The sequence below is a fragment of the Scaptodrosophila lebanonensis genome, unplaced genomic scaffold (genome assembly GCF_003285725.1).
Source record: "Scaptodrosophila lebanonensis strain 11010-0011.00,11010-0021.00 unplaced genomic scaffold, SlebRS2 tig00000061-arrow-pilon, whole genome shotgun sequence".
Lineage (NCBI taxonomy): Eukaryota > Metazoa > Arthropoda > Insecta > Diptera > Drosophilidae > Scaptodrosophila > Scaptodrosophila lebanonensis.
This window is the reverse complement of record NW_022060554.1, coordinates 7,115,497-7,130,173: the sequence shown is the minus strand read 5'-3', so window position 1 is coordinate 7,130,173 and position 14,677 is coordinate 7,115,497. Positions and strand designations below refer to the sequence as shown.

Genomic DNA, 14,677 nt, shown 5'->3' with positions numbered 1-14,677 from the left:
TCAGCAAACTGATGGTTTGCACTGCTGGCTTACCCACATCCCCCATTTCTCCATTTCCCCACTTCCCCCATTTCCCGACTTCCCACAATCCGCAATATATTTCAATATATTTCAATGCGTTTAAGCGCGAAGAGTGATTTTTGCTACCCTTTCACGCATACACACACACACACACACACACACACGCACACACACACACACACACACATACACACATACATGCAACATCGGCAACTTCAAAGTGCATATGTGTAGTTGGGCATTAAAAACAGGCACATAATAACTCCCTTCGCCCCCCTATTCGCACCCACGGTTGAGAGATCCGAATGTATAATTCATGCCCATATGTATGTGTCGCGTCTGTTGCGGCCTCAGATCTCCCGGGAATTGTGGTTACCATTGATGCTGAGCCAAGGTGCAAAAAGAGCTTTTCCCGCTGACAATTCCTTTGAGTTTTGATTGTGTGTGAATGGGGCTGGCTGGGGGTTGTGGTTTTGCGCCTGCGAACCAAGTAAGGGGTTGCTTTCTGGAAGTGCGAAATTATTGCCGGCTGTGGTTTTTGCATAAAAATATGAATCCTCTTGTATTTGCATGTCTTGGAGAGCCATTGAAATGCAGATTTCCATTTCTATTGTGTTTTGATTTTTCAGCTTGGAATGGGATTGGGAATGTCTTAGATATGGTGTGACAGACAGCAGTCTATGCACGATTTACTTTCTCTTGATTTATTTTGTGCACACAGTTTTTTGTGGCTCTAATTTGCAATTTAGAAAACTAATCGAATTTGTATAAGTACGCAATGGTTAAGTTAGAATGAACACTTTTTAAATAGCAAGACCTTTGTTGCAACATTTTTTCAAACCAAAAAATTCTATGACTCTTCTACAGCAGAATTATTTCCAATATTTCTAATGCACGCTTACCTAGCTATACTATACATATCCAAACCATACAAATACTTTTATTCATTCTTATATACAATCCTTAATGTCTTCCACACTTCTGTCTTCCACACAACTTTCCTAGTTGTTCTAGTTTATTTTGCCAACCATTGCAAAACCTCTTTAATTTGTCACTTGATTCTTATTTGAAAAGATTATTTTATTATTTTACTTTATAAAAAGTAATTAATTATCTGTCATTTCGAAATAATTTGGAAAGAACTTACTTCTAATTTGCAGTATCTTTGTAAATATGTAGAAATCTCTTCTTATTAATAAGAAATCGGCCAAGAATTACTAATTTGGATTTGATTTAGTAAATTACGAGCTCCTCTTGAAAGTTGGCCGCATTATTTTTTCTTCTCCTTTCCTTGTATTGGATTTAACCATTTTCAAACAAAATTGAGTTTGAAAGTCCCCCAATATCGTAAACAAGGCTACGGGGTCCTTGGATTCATTAAACGTTGGTACGTTTTTAGGGCCCTCCATATCAACGCATTGTGTTCAGATCTGTCTACAAACAATGCGTTTTTTGCTCTTCATGGTATAAGTCCAAATCGCCTTAATCTAGAATACTTCTGCTTAATTCGTCGCTGGCTAATGGAACAACTATCCTTAGTTAAATGAGAAAGGCGAGGTAGCAAAAATGAAATGAAATCTTGTTGGCCTTGTTCCCTCAAAGCGAAAGCAGTATAATGAGTCAAACCCCTTTCTATTTCCCAATCAAAGCAAGTACTCTCGGGTCATTTACGCAAGAATTTATAATTCCAGACTACAACTACACTTACATCAATGGGGCATGTAGCGCCAACTTTGACAGCAGCCCCCATGCTTGATGACCTAAAAACAAAAACGTTCAGACGAATAAACAATTCAATGAACAATACAAATTGCCACTACAAATTATTTGCCAAATGACAAACAACAAATATGAAATACATACATACATATAACAAAGTTCATTTGATTTCATCGAAGGGGAGGCCATAAAAAATCGACAAGGTTAGCAAAAATACAAGGCATTCTTCCAGACTAACTAGCCAGCATGTGTCCCAATTTGTCGGCGCTGACTCAAAGGCTGACTAACTGACAGGCAGTCTGAGTGGCCCGGCCCGGCCAGACCAGACCAGACCAGACTCAGACCCTGTTCCGGGCCAATAGCCCAAGTCATTGAAATGCCAGCGACGAACATCAACGTCAAAGACTCATAGACAATGCGTGCAAATGGTGAGCGGGCAAGTGGATGGAGGAGGGAGGGAGGGAGGGAGGGAGGGAGGAGGGTTTGGTGGTGGGTAAGGTTGTTAAGGGGGCTGCAATGATTTTTGCAAAGTTGGCACAAATGTATTTTATTATTGATTGGGCGTTTGTTTACGTTTGTCAAATAAAAGTCAGTCTGCGCCATAACATGTCGTAAGTAGCTTTTATTGGATTGGGGTTAACAGTATACACGTACGTATATAGAATCGAACGAGTGCCTAATTGAAAAACATGCGACGGACAAATCGCGCTGTAAAATAGTAAATAATCTCCGTAAAGCTCAAGGCGCTGCAGCCCAGAAAGAAGCCAACCAATCCGCCGATGTAGACTGAAAAGAAAAGTAGGGGAGAGCAGAGCATTAGTGAGGACGAGGAATGCGGCACACGCACAAGACTTGCCCAGGACATCGGCGAAGGAGAAGAGCACATCGCGGCGCAGCTGCATTTTGGGATAATCGATAATTCCCCATTGTAAATTGGCGCCCAGGAACCAGACTCGCGAGCGCTGCATGCAACAGAGAAGTGAGAGACCAGTGAGAAACGGGGGGCAGAGAGTGAAATGGCAACAGCAGCAGCAACAAGAACATCAGCATAACAAGGCAAGTGAGTAGAAATTATTATTAAATGTAAAAACTTTGCGCTGAAAGTTAAATAAAACTTTGCCTCGACGAGTTTACAGTTGCCAACGTCAGCAGCAGCAGCAGGAGCATCATGTAGCAGCCACAGTAGCAACTACAGAGGCAGTGGCAGTGGCAGAGGCAGGCGGCGGCAGCAGCGCCGCCGTTTAGCAGAAATAATTGCATATTTCAGGGCGCGCGCGCACATAACTTTGGCGCTTATTATTTTTTATGGTCCGGCTTAAAAATTCACTGCCTTGCCTGCCTGCCCACATTTTTATATATTTATAAATATATATTTTTTTGTGTTTGCTTAAAGCAAATGCACAGGGGCCGGTGCCATTACCACCGCCTCCGTCGACGAAGCATCTTTTTCCACTTGAAATGCGTCTGCAGCCTCAGTCTGTAATGGCATAGCACTTTTAACGACCGCTAGATGCGTCTGTGTCTGTGTCTGTATCTGTGTCTGTGTCTGTCGGACAGCCGTAAACATTTAAACATTTTGAAAGCATGTTTTACATTCGAAAGTTTGTTCGTTTATTGTTACTGCTGTTGGGACTTTGCCTTTGGCAACTACGTACTAACTATGCACTCGTACTCACATAGGACTGCACGAAAAAATTAGAGTCATCGCAGTTGGCCAAACAATTGCAATTGATTTTGTATCTATCCGATTTCAGTGAAATGATTTCGCCTGCAAATAAAATAGATATGTGAATAATGCAACATTGAAATAAAGCCGAAACTCAATCTGCAATTAGGAAATAATTCTGGTAACCAAAATATTCAACCAAAGCTTTCATTTTAAGAATCTGAATGGTGCTGTATTCAGAATTAATTTATATTATGTTCTATAAGCCCGGTCTGTGTTAAATACACCATAAAAATCATATTTTAATATTGCTTAAATAGTATTTATACAATATACATGAAATGTAGGTGTCCGTCTGTTTGTATGATCTCAGAAAGTATAAATGTTTGAGTTTTTTTCTGATGCATCCCCCTATTCCCCCGCTATAAGAGAGAGACTCTTCACAACTTCAGTGATTCTCGAATTTTTACTCAACAATTTTGCACTCCATCATCTACACTCATGTGAAATTTCGTCATAATAACCACATACCACATAAAGAAATCGTTTAGCATATTTATTTCAATGCAATGGAAACACATAATTGATGAAAGTTTGCAGTGAGAAATTTTCCGTTAAAGTGGTCTTTAACTCTCAAATGTCCTTTGGTATTTCTTGCTCAAGCCAAAAGGTGCTTCGATAAGCAAACTAATACTTGCCATCATCATCATAATCATGTAAAATGTCAGGTGACGTTATTTACTAAGCTTAGGAAAAAAATATGGTCACGTCCTGCTGCTCCAGTTTAATGAAATTTTTCACAAATTCAAATCGAATTTCGGCGGAACAATTCAAAAATATTTCCATGCGCGGACCATAAAATACTCACGTTTAATGTTGACCAAGCAACCGATTCCCTCCAGACCACAGACCGGCAGCAGCCGCCCGTTGCGCACTGAGTGTGCATGGTATGTGGTTGGGTGTGGTTGGGTGTGTTTGTGTGTGGCAAGCAGATAAACATAAAAAGTAAACTATTTAAACATTTTATGACCGCGTCAACGTCGACACATAAAAGTTAAGTTTAATGAAACCAATTAAGTGCAACTATGTGGCGAGTGGAGCCGGCAACCAAAAATTAAGCGCGAAAAATGAAAATGCGTTATTAAAGTTGGAAAGTTTTTCATATTTCCTGGGACATAACAGCAGCAGGAGAATCTATTTGGGCAGCACTCACAGCGATTGCGATAGAAGTGGGGCACACAGCCGCATATGCGGAGGGAAAAGAACATGCGGCACTCGGAGAGGCAGAGTCCGAAGCTGTAAATGGGCGCGGTTTGCATATCCTCAGCCTCGTACTGAAAGCGGCACTGGCGTTGTTTGGTGGTGAAGCTAGGGACATTAACAAAGAGAAGTTTTAAAATCTATAGAGAAATCTAAGCTATTATCAGCTTATATTGCTAAAAAGAATTTCATAATTTTTTAAACCTGTTGAAAATTGTATAGATTTAGGAACACACATTATTTTCAAGATAAGTCAAGAAAACACTTAACTAGCAAATCATAGTGAAATGAAGTTCAATAAAGTCTATCTCTACATGTGTGCACTATATTTTTTAAAGTATTGAATAATCAACAAATACTCATAAATACAAAAATATTTCTAATCTAAAGTGAAAACTTGTTGATTTTGACAGTGACACTAATTAATGCTGGATTGAATTCCTATACACAAGAAAAATATATTTCAAATATATTTAGACCGCTTGGACTTCTGTATAAGCTGTGTTGTACATTATAGTGTTCCCTATTTGAGTCTGCTTAAATCAAGGAGAATTACAAAATACACTGATTAATTAGTTGTTTTTTTTTTTTTTTTTTTTTTTTTTTTTTTTTTTTTTTGCTTAAAACGGGTTAAGTGCATAATTAAAGTAAGTTCTTGAACCGCAACAATTCAACGATTATATTCGTGATTGCACACTCAATTCGATTATGAAAACAAAAGGTGTTGAGAATATATAGTAAAATATACTATAAAGTTCGAGATTGACCAAAAAATTATAAACGTTCTTTATAATTATATTTCAAGGATCGATTACAAAAGTATTTCGAGATTGCAAAATGCTTTTAGACTTTGGAACTTGTTCTCATTGTCCTTGATAGTTCTCGTTTGATCTAAAAATTATTACTTAAACTGTTCTTGATGCCGTTACAGTCAGTGTGAAATACATCTATGAATATTAGATTGTGACTTCTATCGCTTTTAGAACCTTAACCCTAGTTTTCTTCATCATGTATTACTCTAAGAACGAAGCCGAATGATTGACGGGCAATCGCAGGTACATACAAGTATGTTGACATACTGAGAACGAAGCCGAATGATTGACGGGCAATCGCAGGTACATACAAGTATGTTGACATACTGAAGAGGTTTCCCTAGCGAACTTTCTAATGAATTGTTCGTATTTAAATAAATGTAGCACCATTAGTATTCCCATCCACTTGAACAGTAATAAATGTACTTATATGTGCTGCGTTTGTAGCAACTCACGCTCTGGCCTCCTCATTTGTATAGATCTCCAGGGCAATCAGCTCCACAGTGGTGTAGTCGCTCTCCGGAAAAGTGTAACGCTGCTTGGATATGCTTGGCACATCGCCCGCGCCGTGGAAATACACATCGTAGGCGGTGGACAGATTTATGATTTGTGCATAGATCTCGCCATCCAACGGGTGCACCGTCACTCGGTCGCCATGCTCCATTATGCTCCAGTCCCCCGCACGCCAGTAACTGCTCAGGTCAGAGTGTGATTTTACAATTTCAGGGGGTTGTTTCGCTATTGTTTACTCACTCGAAGGAATTGTAACGGGCGACCATTGAGTTCACCGAATGACAAATTCCGAATTCCGTTTGGGTCTCGTATATAAACATTTTGACGGCGGCTCCGCTGCTGATTTCCGGCTCGAAGGGCCATTTCAAGTCATAGAGTAGGTCCAGGTACTTGTTGCTTGGTATGCCATATGACTTGTTTAATGGCAGAGTTTCGAGGTTGTCGTACGTGAGGCTGGCAAGCTTAACAATAAAATCGCGAAAGTTATCCTGATCGTTCTCATCTTCGAATTGATCCTCATGTGCGCTGAAAGGTATACATAGTTATAAACGGAGGGTCTTTTAAAAATGATTCCGCGTACATATGGGTCCACTCGTACAGAATTCTAAGTCTGTAAGTAATTTTTTAAATCATGTTTTATTGTGGGGTTAGCTCTTTTAGCTGTGCCAGGCCCCAAGAGCTAATCCTGAAGACGAAACCCGAATTCTCAAAAAACTCAAATGGCAAATGGAGAAATTTAAAAATGTGCAAAAATAAAGAAACTGCAAAATCTTGTTCACAAGATATTTGATCAAAAAATGGTCCAAAAAACTTTAAAGAATTTAGTTCTTCTACGATCTGTGTTTACAAAATAGAACAAAACTTACTTATTTCTAAAAAGATTCTGTATATGTATTAATACAAGGGCTCACCAACTTACAGAATATATTCATCTACTTTTAGATCATCGATCCGTTTATGGGGACAGACAGTCAACGATGGGAAGCTCGTGTTCCACACCAGCTTGTTTCGATCCATGGAAATGACCATGGGAGAGGTCTGGAACCGGTGCCAAGTGCGTTTGCTCAGCGACATAATGCTGAAGAGTGCAATGCATATGAAAGCGAACCAGAGCATGCTGAAAAGGAAGAGGATGCGTATAAAAAAGTTGCGCGAGTCAAAAATGATATACGACAATGTTCGGGTTTTTTTTGTTGTACGCTGCCAAGGCACATAAAAATCTATTGCGTGTAAATTTTTAAAGCATTATGCGAAATATGCCGGAAGGAGAATTATGGGCAAGTTGGATGAAGTCAATGAACGCGGCCATGTCGCCAACCCTTGCTCTCCCAGCAACAAAGGGGACTGCATGTGCGACGCCAAATATAAAAAGACGTTCAATCTACGCATATAGATACAGACTCCACTCGAAAAGAAGCACACACACACACACACACACACACACACACACACACACACACACACACACACACACACACGCACACACAAAGCGTAAAAGTCGGCAGATTCGGGCAGCGGCAGCAGCAGTCGAAAGTCAGTTTGGTATTTTGTGGAAACATGGCGACGACAATGACATTTTGACGCCACAGCAATGGCTCATAAAGCTTTCAGCTATGTCGACACATGTAGAGACACACAAACACATGATTTTGATACAATCGTACCACACACACACTTCCATACACACACACACACACACACACACAGTCATATGGGTTCGCTACTTGGCTTTTAATTTTCAAACATATCCTTTGAAACTTCCTCTGCATTGCATCCTAAAATGATTTCATATTGTCTCCTTGGCGTGTTGTTTTCTATTTCAAGAACTCGCCTGGAATTTTCATGGGAGCCGCCAATCGTCGCGTCAGTCCCGCAGCGCCGGCATTTCGTCAACTTTTTGGGAATGAAATGTTTTGGAAATATTCTGTTTGCATGAAAAAATCCACCGAATTCCTTAGTACTCATACTTTATACGAGGGACTGACAGCCAGACAAACTGGATGGCTGCCTATACTCGTATGTCTGTCTATTTGCAAAGTTTATGCGTGACTGAAGTTCACTGATGCATGCGTATGTTGTAATAAGGGAAATGTTTGGATGGGTTAGGAAAAAGAGATTGGCAGTTGGGCGATAAAATATTTAAGACCCAACGCTTCTATGATTTCTGACTATTTTCCAGAGTACAAATTGAAACAAGCTACAAATGTAGTCAATCACTTGCCTTTGTTCTTAGTAAGTAAAATAATTGTTGTCAGAGACCGCTGACCACGCTCTTAAAACCAGAATTCATCATACAAGTATTTGTAGTTTGCAATGCTAAATAAAATGTTTTATTTAATCGACTGTTTCGCGTACACAAAGTATGTACAGATACAGAATACTCGAGCACATATTTGCATACATATGTACTATATAAGTATAAGTATAAGTAATATTCATATTTATTGATATTATTATATTTTATATGATTGTTTATTTAATTAATTTCGAAAGCTTTGTCCGTATTTACTATACCGATATAAAACAGTGTTCTTTTTTCTAGGCAATTAATGCTGACTTTATGTTATACAAGTACTATACACTAGCGGTATGTCCCACCCTTTTCAATGTGTGCATGTAACATGCATTTTGTCTCCTGTTTGGTCATCAGATGCCGGCAGAGCAGAGGTCACATAATTACATACTTGTACACATAAATTGTACATTACTCTGCAAAGCAAAAAGCAACTAATGTTTCGTAACTCTCAATAAGTTTGCTTTAATCGCGCTCAATTATTTTTTATACCCTGTGCCCCTACCGGGTTTGGGAAAAGTATGTGACAGGCAGAGGGAAGACTCTCCGATCCCATAAAGTATATATGCATATTCTTAATCAGAATGACATCCGTCTGGATGAACGCCTGCATTTCGGAAACGGCTGAGCGCACATTAACCAAACTTTGTATGTAGAGAGTCATAGTCCGTAGTCTATACGAATTTATTTTATTGTTTTGATCCAGATATAGAATTTCGTCAATACTGTCCACATTTCAAAAGCTTCGTAAACCAAACATTGCACATGTAATTTATATACAAATATCTACTATACTTGTTTCAAAATTCATCCCAATTGTCTTTTTTCTTCTGCTACGGGCGCAAATAACTAGCCCGAAGATTATCAGGGTACTGGATATTTCACTGCCGGGCTTGCTCGTAGCGTTCTCTATTGTTTTAAATAATAAAATAGAATTCTAAGTGCAGTCGAGTGAGGAAAATAAAACAATCCCGTTTTGCCTGAGGATATGGAAATTCTACATAGAGAGTGCCTAAGTCCAGAGTCTGAATCCAGGCGTTCATCCAGACAGATGGATTAAGAATTAGTAAATATACTTACTTTTTAACCTTCGGGTACAGGGTATTCTGTGACAAGCAGAGACACGATCCTGATGGATATGTTTGCCTATTGAAACTGTACATGAACTCATGTCTCCACTATTTAATAAATATTTGTTTAATTTTAAAAATAGCTCTTTTTTTAGAGTACGTTCCTCTTTGTGAGAGTGGGTACAGGGTATTTGAGAGTTGAGCCCGCAAGATTCTAGCATTCCTTTCTTGTTTTGCATTAAAGTGAAACTGATAAGCTGAGCTCACTAGGCTGGCATATGGCGTATATGGGTGCTTAGCGCAGCTCACTGAGGCACGCATTCACACAAATACTAACACGTCTGCATTTCGAGCTAAGGATTATGCAGTCAAATGCGTCACCCCCGCGACCACGCAGGACGCCGACATACCCAGCTACTCATAGGTAGTAGTTGCCATATCAACACTTTTAAATTGAGGTTATCACATGTCAGCGACACAAGCCGCGGCAGAGCCCCCAGAACATGGAAGCATGCTATTTTTCCCACAATACGGGATTTTTTGTGAAGTTGAGGTTAAACGTGGAGCTTCTGTTACTGCTGCATAATCCAGAAATTAAAGCGTCCCAAGCGGATTTTTTGTCATGACAATGCACACAATTTGGCGCAAGGCAGTGAAACAAGAGTTGGAGTCTACAAGTAATACTCGAATGCATAACTACCGGTATCAGATCCAGCAAATGTATATATGTACATGTGTATATACATAGTATATAGGTCCACGTATAATCAATAAATAAATCAAAGTGAAAATGAATAAAATGCTAAGCACACACGAACCATTTGCTCTCTATTAATTAAAAGAGCAGGATGAATGTTGCGTGTATACGCACACAAACACACATATATATAAATATATATATATATAGCTGTCACTTGAGCTTATTTGGCGCACAATGCCCCAAAAAGTAACAACAATTGTAATTGAGCGTGTCCAGCGTGAAGTTTGTCTGACTGGCGCTGTCTGGCAGTGGGGTATTGGAGAGTGTGTGCACCCAAAAAATGTTATCCACTAATTAACCCTCAGCTGGCCCATTTTTATTGTGCTGACAGGCACATATCCTTGTGCACGCATATGTATACTCTTAGATGCAGACACGCACAGTCAGTCGGAGTGGGGAGAAGTGGGGCGGAGTGGGGGAGGCAGCTTTTCGTTGTTTGCATTTGGAGTGTGTTACCAATTTAATCCTTGCTGCTGCTGCTGCTGATGGTGGCAGAACTTACAGGCTGCCCGTATGTAATCCTGTTTGTCATGTCATGTCAGTTTTAAGGATTTATTGCCGCAGATTCCAGCAACAAAATATTACTCGCCACCGCCCAACCCGAAGATGTAGAAAAATTTATTTCTCGTATGTAATTTTATGCATGAAAATGGCGAACACAGCCAGGCAAGGCGAGTGGGCTTAGGCTTTGAGGGAGGTAACCCCTTTGGTCCTGTCTGAATATAGTGTAACACGATGAGGTATTTTGGCTGCACGTGCACGTGTCTTGAAACAATTTTAAGCAGCCGACTTATAGTTTTTGGCTGCGATTTAGTTCTATGGGTAGGGTACAACCACGACCAATTTTAGCTTAAGGTTAAGTTCGGACTAGGCTCTAATGAGGCTTAAGTTTAATGTTGATTGTAAATTAATCAAGCGTAGAGGTTCGGTTCTGTTCTGTTCATGCGACTACACTACTTCATATATCAACATCATGAGTTACTGTCAAAGATTTTAAACTTATTAGAAATCGGTTCCAACTGAGAAATGTATAATGACTTACTTAAATGTAAACGTACTTGTATGCACATATGTTTCAATTCATACACAATAGTTTATCTTCCGAGACTGATTAATAATTACTTAGGTATAATTTCGAACATTCGCACAAAACTATTATACCCTAATAGACGAGTCGCGTATGTGTTTAGTTAAATTTACTTATGAATTTATTACTATTATTTGATATATTTGTTTATTTATTTACTATTGTTACTTCCTAGTGCGACAAGAAAAATTCTTATAAATTCCTGCACTACTCACAAAAACATACAACTTTCATTGAAAACATTTTAGGACGATTTGATTAACCCACTTATCCCATTATATACAATTTAGAGTTTAATTTAATGTATTATTTTTCACTTCGAACATTTTATATTGTTAGTACCTTATTTTTGAAGAAATTTTTTAACAACTTTAAATTTTCCCTGAATTGCGATGCACTATCAATTTTATTTAAATGAAAAAAGAATTCTCGCTCAGATTTATTTTGATTTAAATTATATTATGTTATAATATTATAACATTTAATTGAATAGGACGTAGGCAACTCCTCAATAATTAATTTTAAAGCAGCCTTTTCTTGTTCTGTGTGAATAAATCAAGTTGGTATGTCTTTTAAAAAGCTGCCTCAGATGCAGACTGTATGTAATTGTCAAAAGCTGATGCAAGTGTTCATATGTAAATGCAATTGTGTTTGTGATTTTGACTTTGCCGCTGCATCAAACCCATTAGCAACAAGGACGCCATGCCTTCTCGTAAATGCATTACAGGCAACTAGCATACACACTACAACATAAAAGGAAGATAAAAGGAGATCGATGACATTCACCGACATCTCTCCCAAATGAATTGTCACGCATTGCGTCGAAAAACAAAATGCCTTTGTGTTTGGCCTTAATCTCAGTCTGGGCTTGCAGCTTTCCAAAACTCTTTGACAAACAAGCCAACAATGCCAGCAGCAGCAACAACAACAATGTCCGTATCAAGTGTTGCCATTACAAACTAACTCAATGGTATTGAAAAACTCACCGCTCGACAAAATTCAAACCGATTTTAGCCAAATAGATGAAGCCATGTATGGAGGAGCCCTGCAGAAACTCGATTATGAACGCACGGACCTTTGTTAAGCAGGCGGACTCTTCACTGTTCAATGCCATTGGCTCTAGCGACAGCTCCTCACACTCTTCCACTGTCGAGTCCTCTATCCCCTTTCCCTCTTCCTGTTCCTGTTCCAATTTTGAGTTGGGCTTTGGTGTTGCCACTGACTCTGCTTGCCACAGTGGCGGCCGGCGTATGCATCGCACACTGCGCTGATTAATGGCAACGTTACTGCTGCTGTTACTGTTATTGCAACTGGTGCCGACAGTGGCATCTAGGCGGGACATCGAAACCGTCGACATAGCCTGTTTAGAGGCAGACGTCGGCGCAATAGGATTATGATTATGCCGGCGTCTATGCTCTAGTTGATGCCTTTGTGCTATGCCTGGAAAAAGTAGCAATCCCTGTCCTGGTTGTTGCCTCAGTCGGCTCGTTGTTGTTGTTGTTGATATTGTTGGGTAATGCATATCCTTGCCTCGTTCGTGTCTGTGCTGTTCGAGCAGCGATGCCGTTGAGGCTGTTAAAGAGTCACTCTGGTAGCTCACACCACTCGTGCCACTTCCATCGCCATTGGTGCTGTCCATCAGCATCCACTGGTTGTCTCCGCCTTCCTCAGTTTCCTGGTTCTGCATTTTTGTGAGAACCGTAATGGCTTGAAACTGTAAATGGAAAAACAAAGTCACTGCAGCGCTAGTCAGGATCATTAAAAGTAGAACTCATATTAAAATATTAAGCTGTGCACTGCTGATTTCGTATCAATTTGCGCTTCATTAAGCACTGAAATCCGCGTCGCATTCAACATGTTTAATATGCTTTTATGTCATAAATTATTATTGCTTTTTCAATGCGTAATATATCATATACTTGTATTGTATACTATATATGCATAAGTATCGGCATTTGTGTGTGTGCATCGGTAGTAATGAGTCTACATGTATGAGTATAGTATATCCCATTCAATGAACTGTCAGGTCTACATACATACGTGTATAAGTATACTTATCAGTTGCTTAACTCAAAAGTACGGATTTTGGTTAATGTTACGCTAACAAGCATTCAGAGGGCACCACATGTGCAAGGACTCGCGCCAATGGCTGGTAGATGTAAAATTCCTAATTGGATAGTCAAATTTTTAGAGTGCTTGGCGCCGTGGCGTGTTATTGCACACAGAAAATACTTGTAGTACCTTGAACACATACATATTTATATAGGGCAACAGAGACAACTCTAGCCTCTCCCCATTACTTTGGATAAAAAGCCTACCTCAAATTAAGGCGGTGCGTCGTTTTTTGAAGAGATTTAAAGCAAAGAAGGTACGTGGCGAAGATAAATGTTTCAGACTTTACATATGTATGTACAAGTATATTTATTAAAAAGTGACTAAATTGACGTAGTGGGTAAATATTTAATAGGGATCTAAATTTAATTCCATTGAACTTGGAACTTCACTCTATCGGATACCAATAGCTTAAATAATGTGTATTATATAAAGCATCTCTAGGAAGCTATTGACGTAGATGAAGCTATTGCTTTAAACTATTCTGGTAATATTTAACCGAGTTCTTATAAGAATTGTAATTTCTGGTCTTGGATCTGGGATTAACCTTTATTTATGTGAAGGTTCACATAAAAACCATACTGCTTGATTTGAAATATTTGTTAAGCCGATTGATTCGTTCGTATTAAAAAACAAGTAAAAAAGCTAAAGTCGGGTGTCCCGATTTTGAAGTACTCTGTACATATGTTGGCAATAATTATAGAACTTTAAAAAATTAAGAAAATTAAAAAAAAATTTGGTACGATTTTACCTCTTTCGGTATTCGAACTCACGTAAAGGGTGTATAATTGCACATTTGCTTAGCAATTGCGTCTGTGTGAGTTTATGTATGCCTATGCGCATCTATTCGTGTCTGTGTAAGCATGTTCGCAGTCAACCAAAGCACCAGTATCAACAACAGCCGCGGGCAGCGCTTGGGCAGCAAATATATTTATGGCTATAACTAACTGGCACTAACTGGGGGAATTTGCAAAATTTGAGTTCGAAATTCCAAGAATTACGGGAGTTACGATTTGCTTGGGAGAGTGGGGAGGGAGGGAAATTCCAAAATACAAATTTTCTGCGTATTCATATAAGGCATCTTGGACTAAAATTTGGTGTTCCTAGGTCTTATAGTCTCCGAGATATAGGCGATTATACGAATGGAATTAATTAATTAAATATTTTTTTCATTTTTACCTTATTGGTCTGAGGTACAGGGTATTTAAGATTTGAGCCTGCTCGACTTTAGCATTCCTTTCTAGTTTTTTTTTTTTATTAACATATTCGAAAATCATATTGTACCTTTGAACTTTGAATAGAAAAGTTCAAGTATAATGGGCCATCATAGTAAACTTGTATTTGAGTGTCAATAGTTCTGCAAT

The 14,677-nt window shown here is 39.0% G+C and overlaps 1 protein-coding gene across 1 annotated transcript; it reads right to left on the bottom strand.

The window, feature by feature from the left end:
* Window positions 1–2,416: 2,416 nt before the first annotated feature.
* On the bottom strand, window positions 2,417–12,888 carry LOC115624898 (sodium channel protein Nach). Its single transcript, XM_030519745.1, has 9 exons — window positions 12,188–12,888; window positions 6,911–7,108; window positions 6,232–6,516; window positions 5,934–6,170; window positions 4,620–4,774; window positions 4,275–4,340; window positions 3,417–3,508; window positions 2,597–2,702; window positions 2,417–2,526 (listed from the first exon to the last, which is right to left on the bottom strand). The coding sequence occupies exons 1-9, from the start codon at window positions 12,886–12,888 to the stop codon at window positions 2,417–2,419; spliced, it is 1,950 nt and encodes a 649-aa protein (XP_030375605.1).
* Window positions 12,889–14,677: the final 1,789 nt, after the last annotated feature.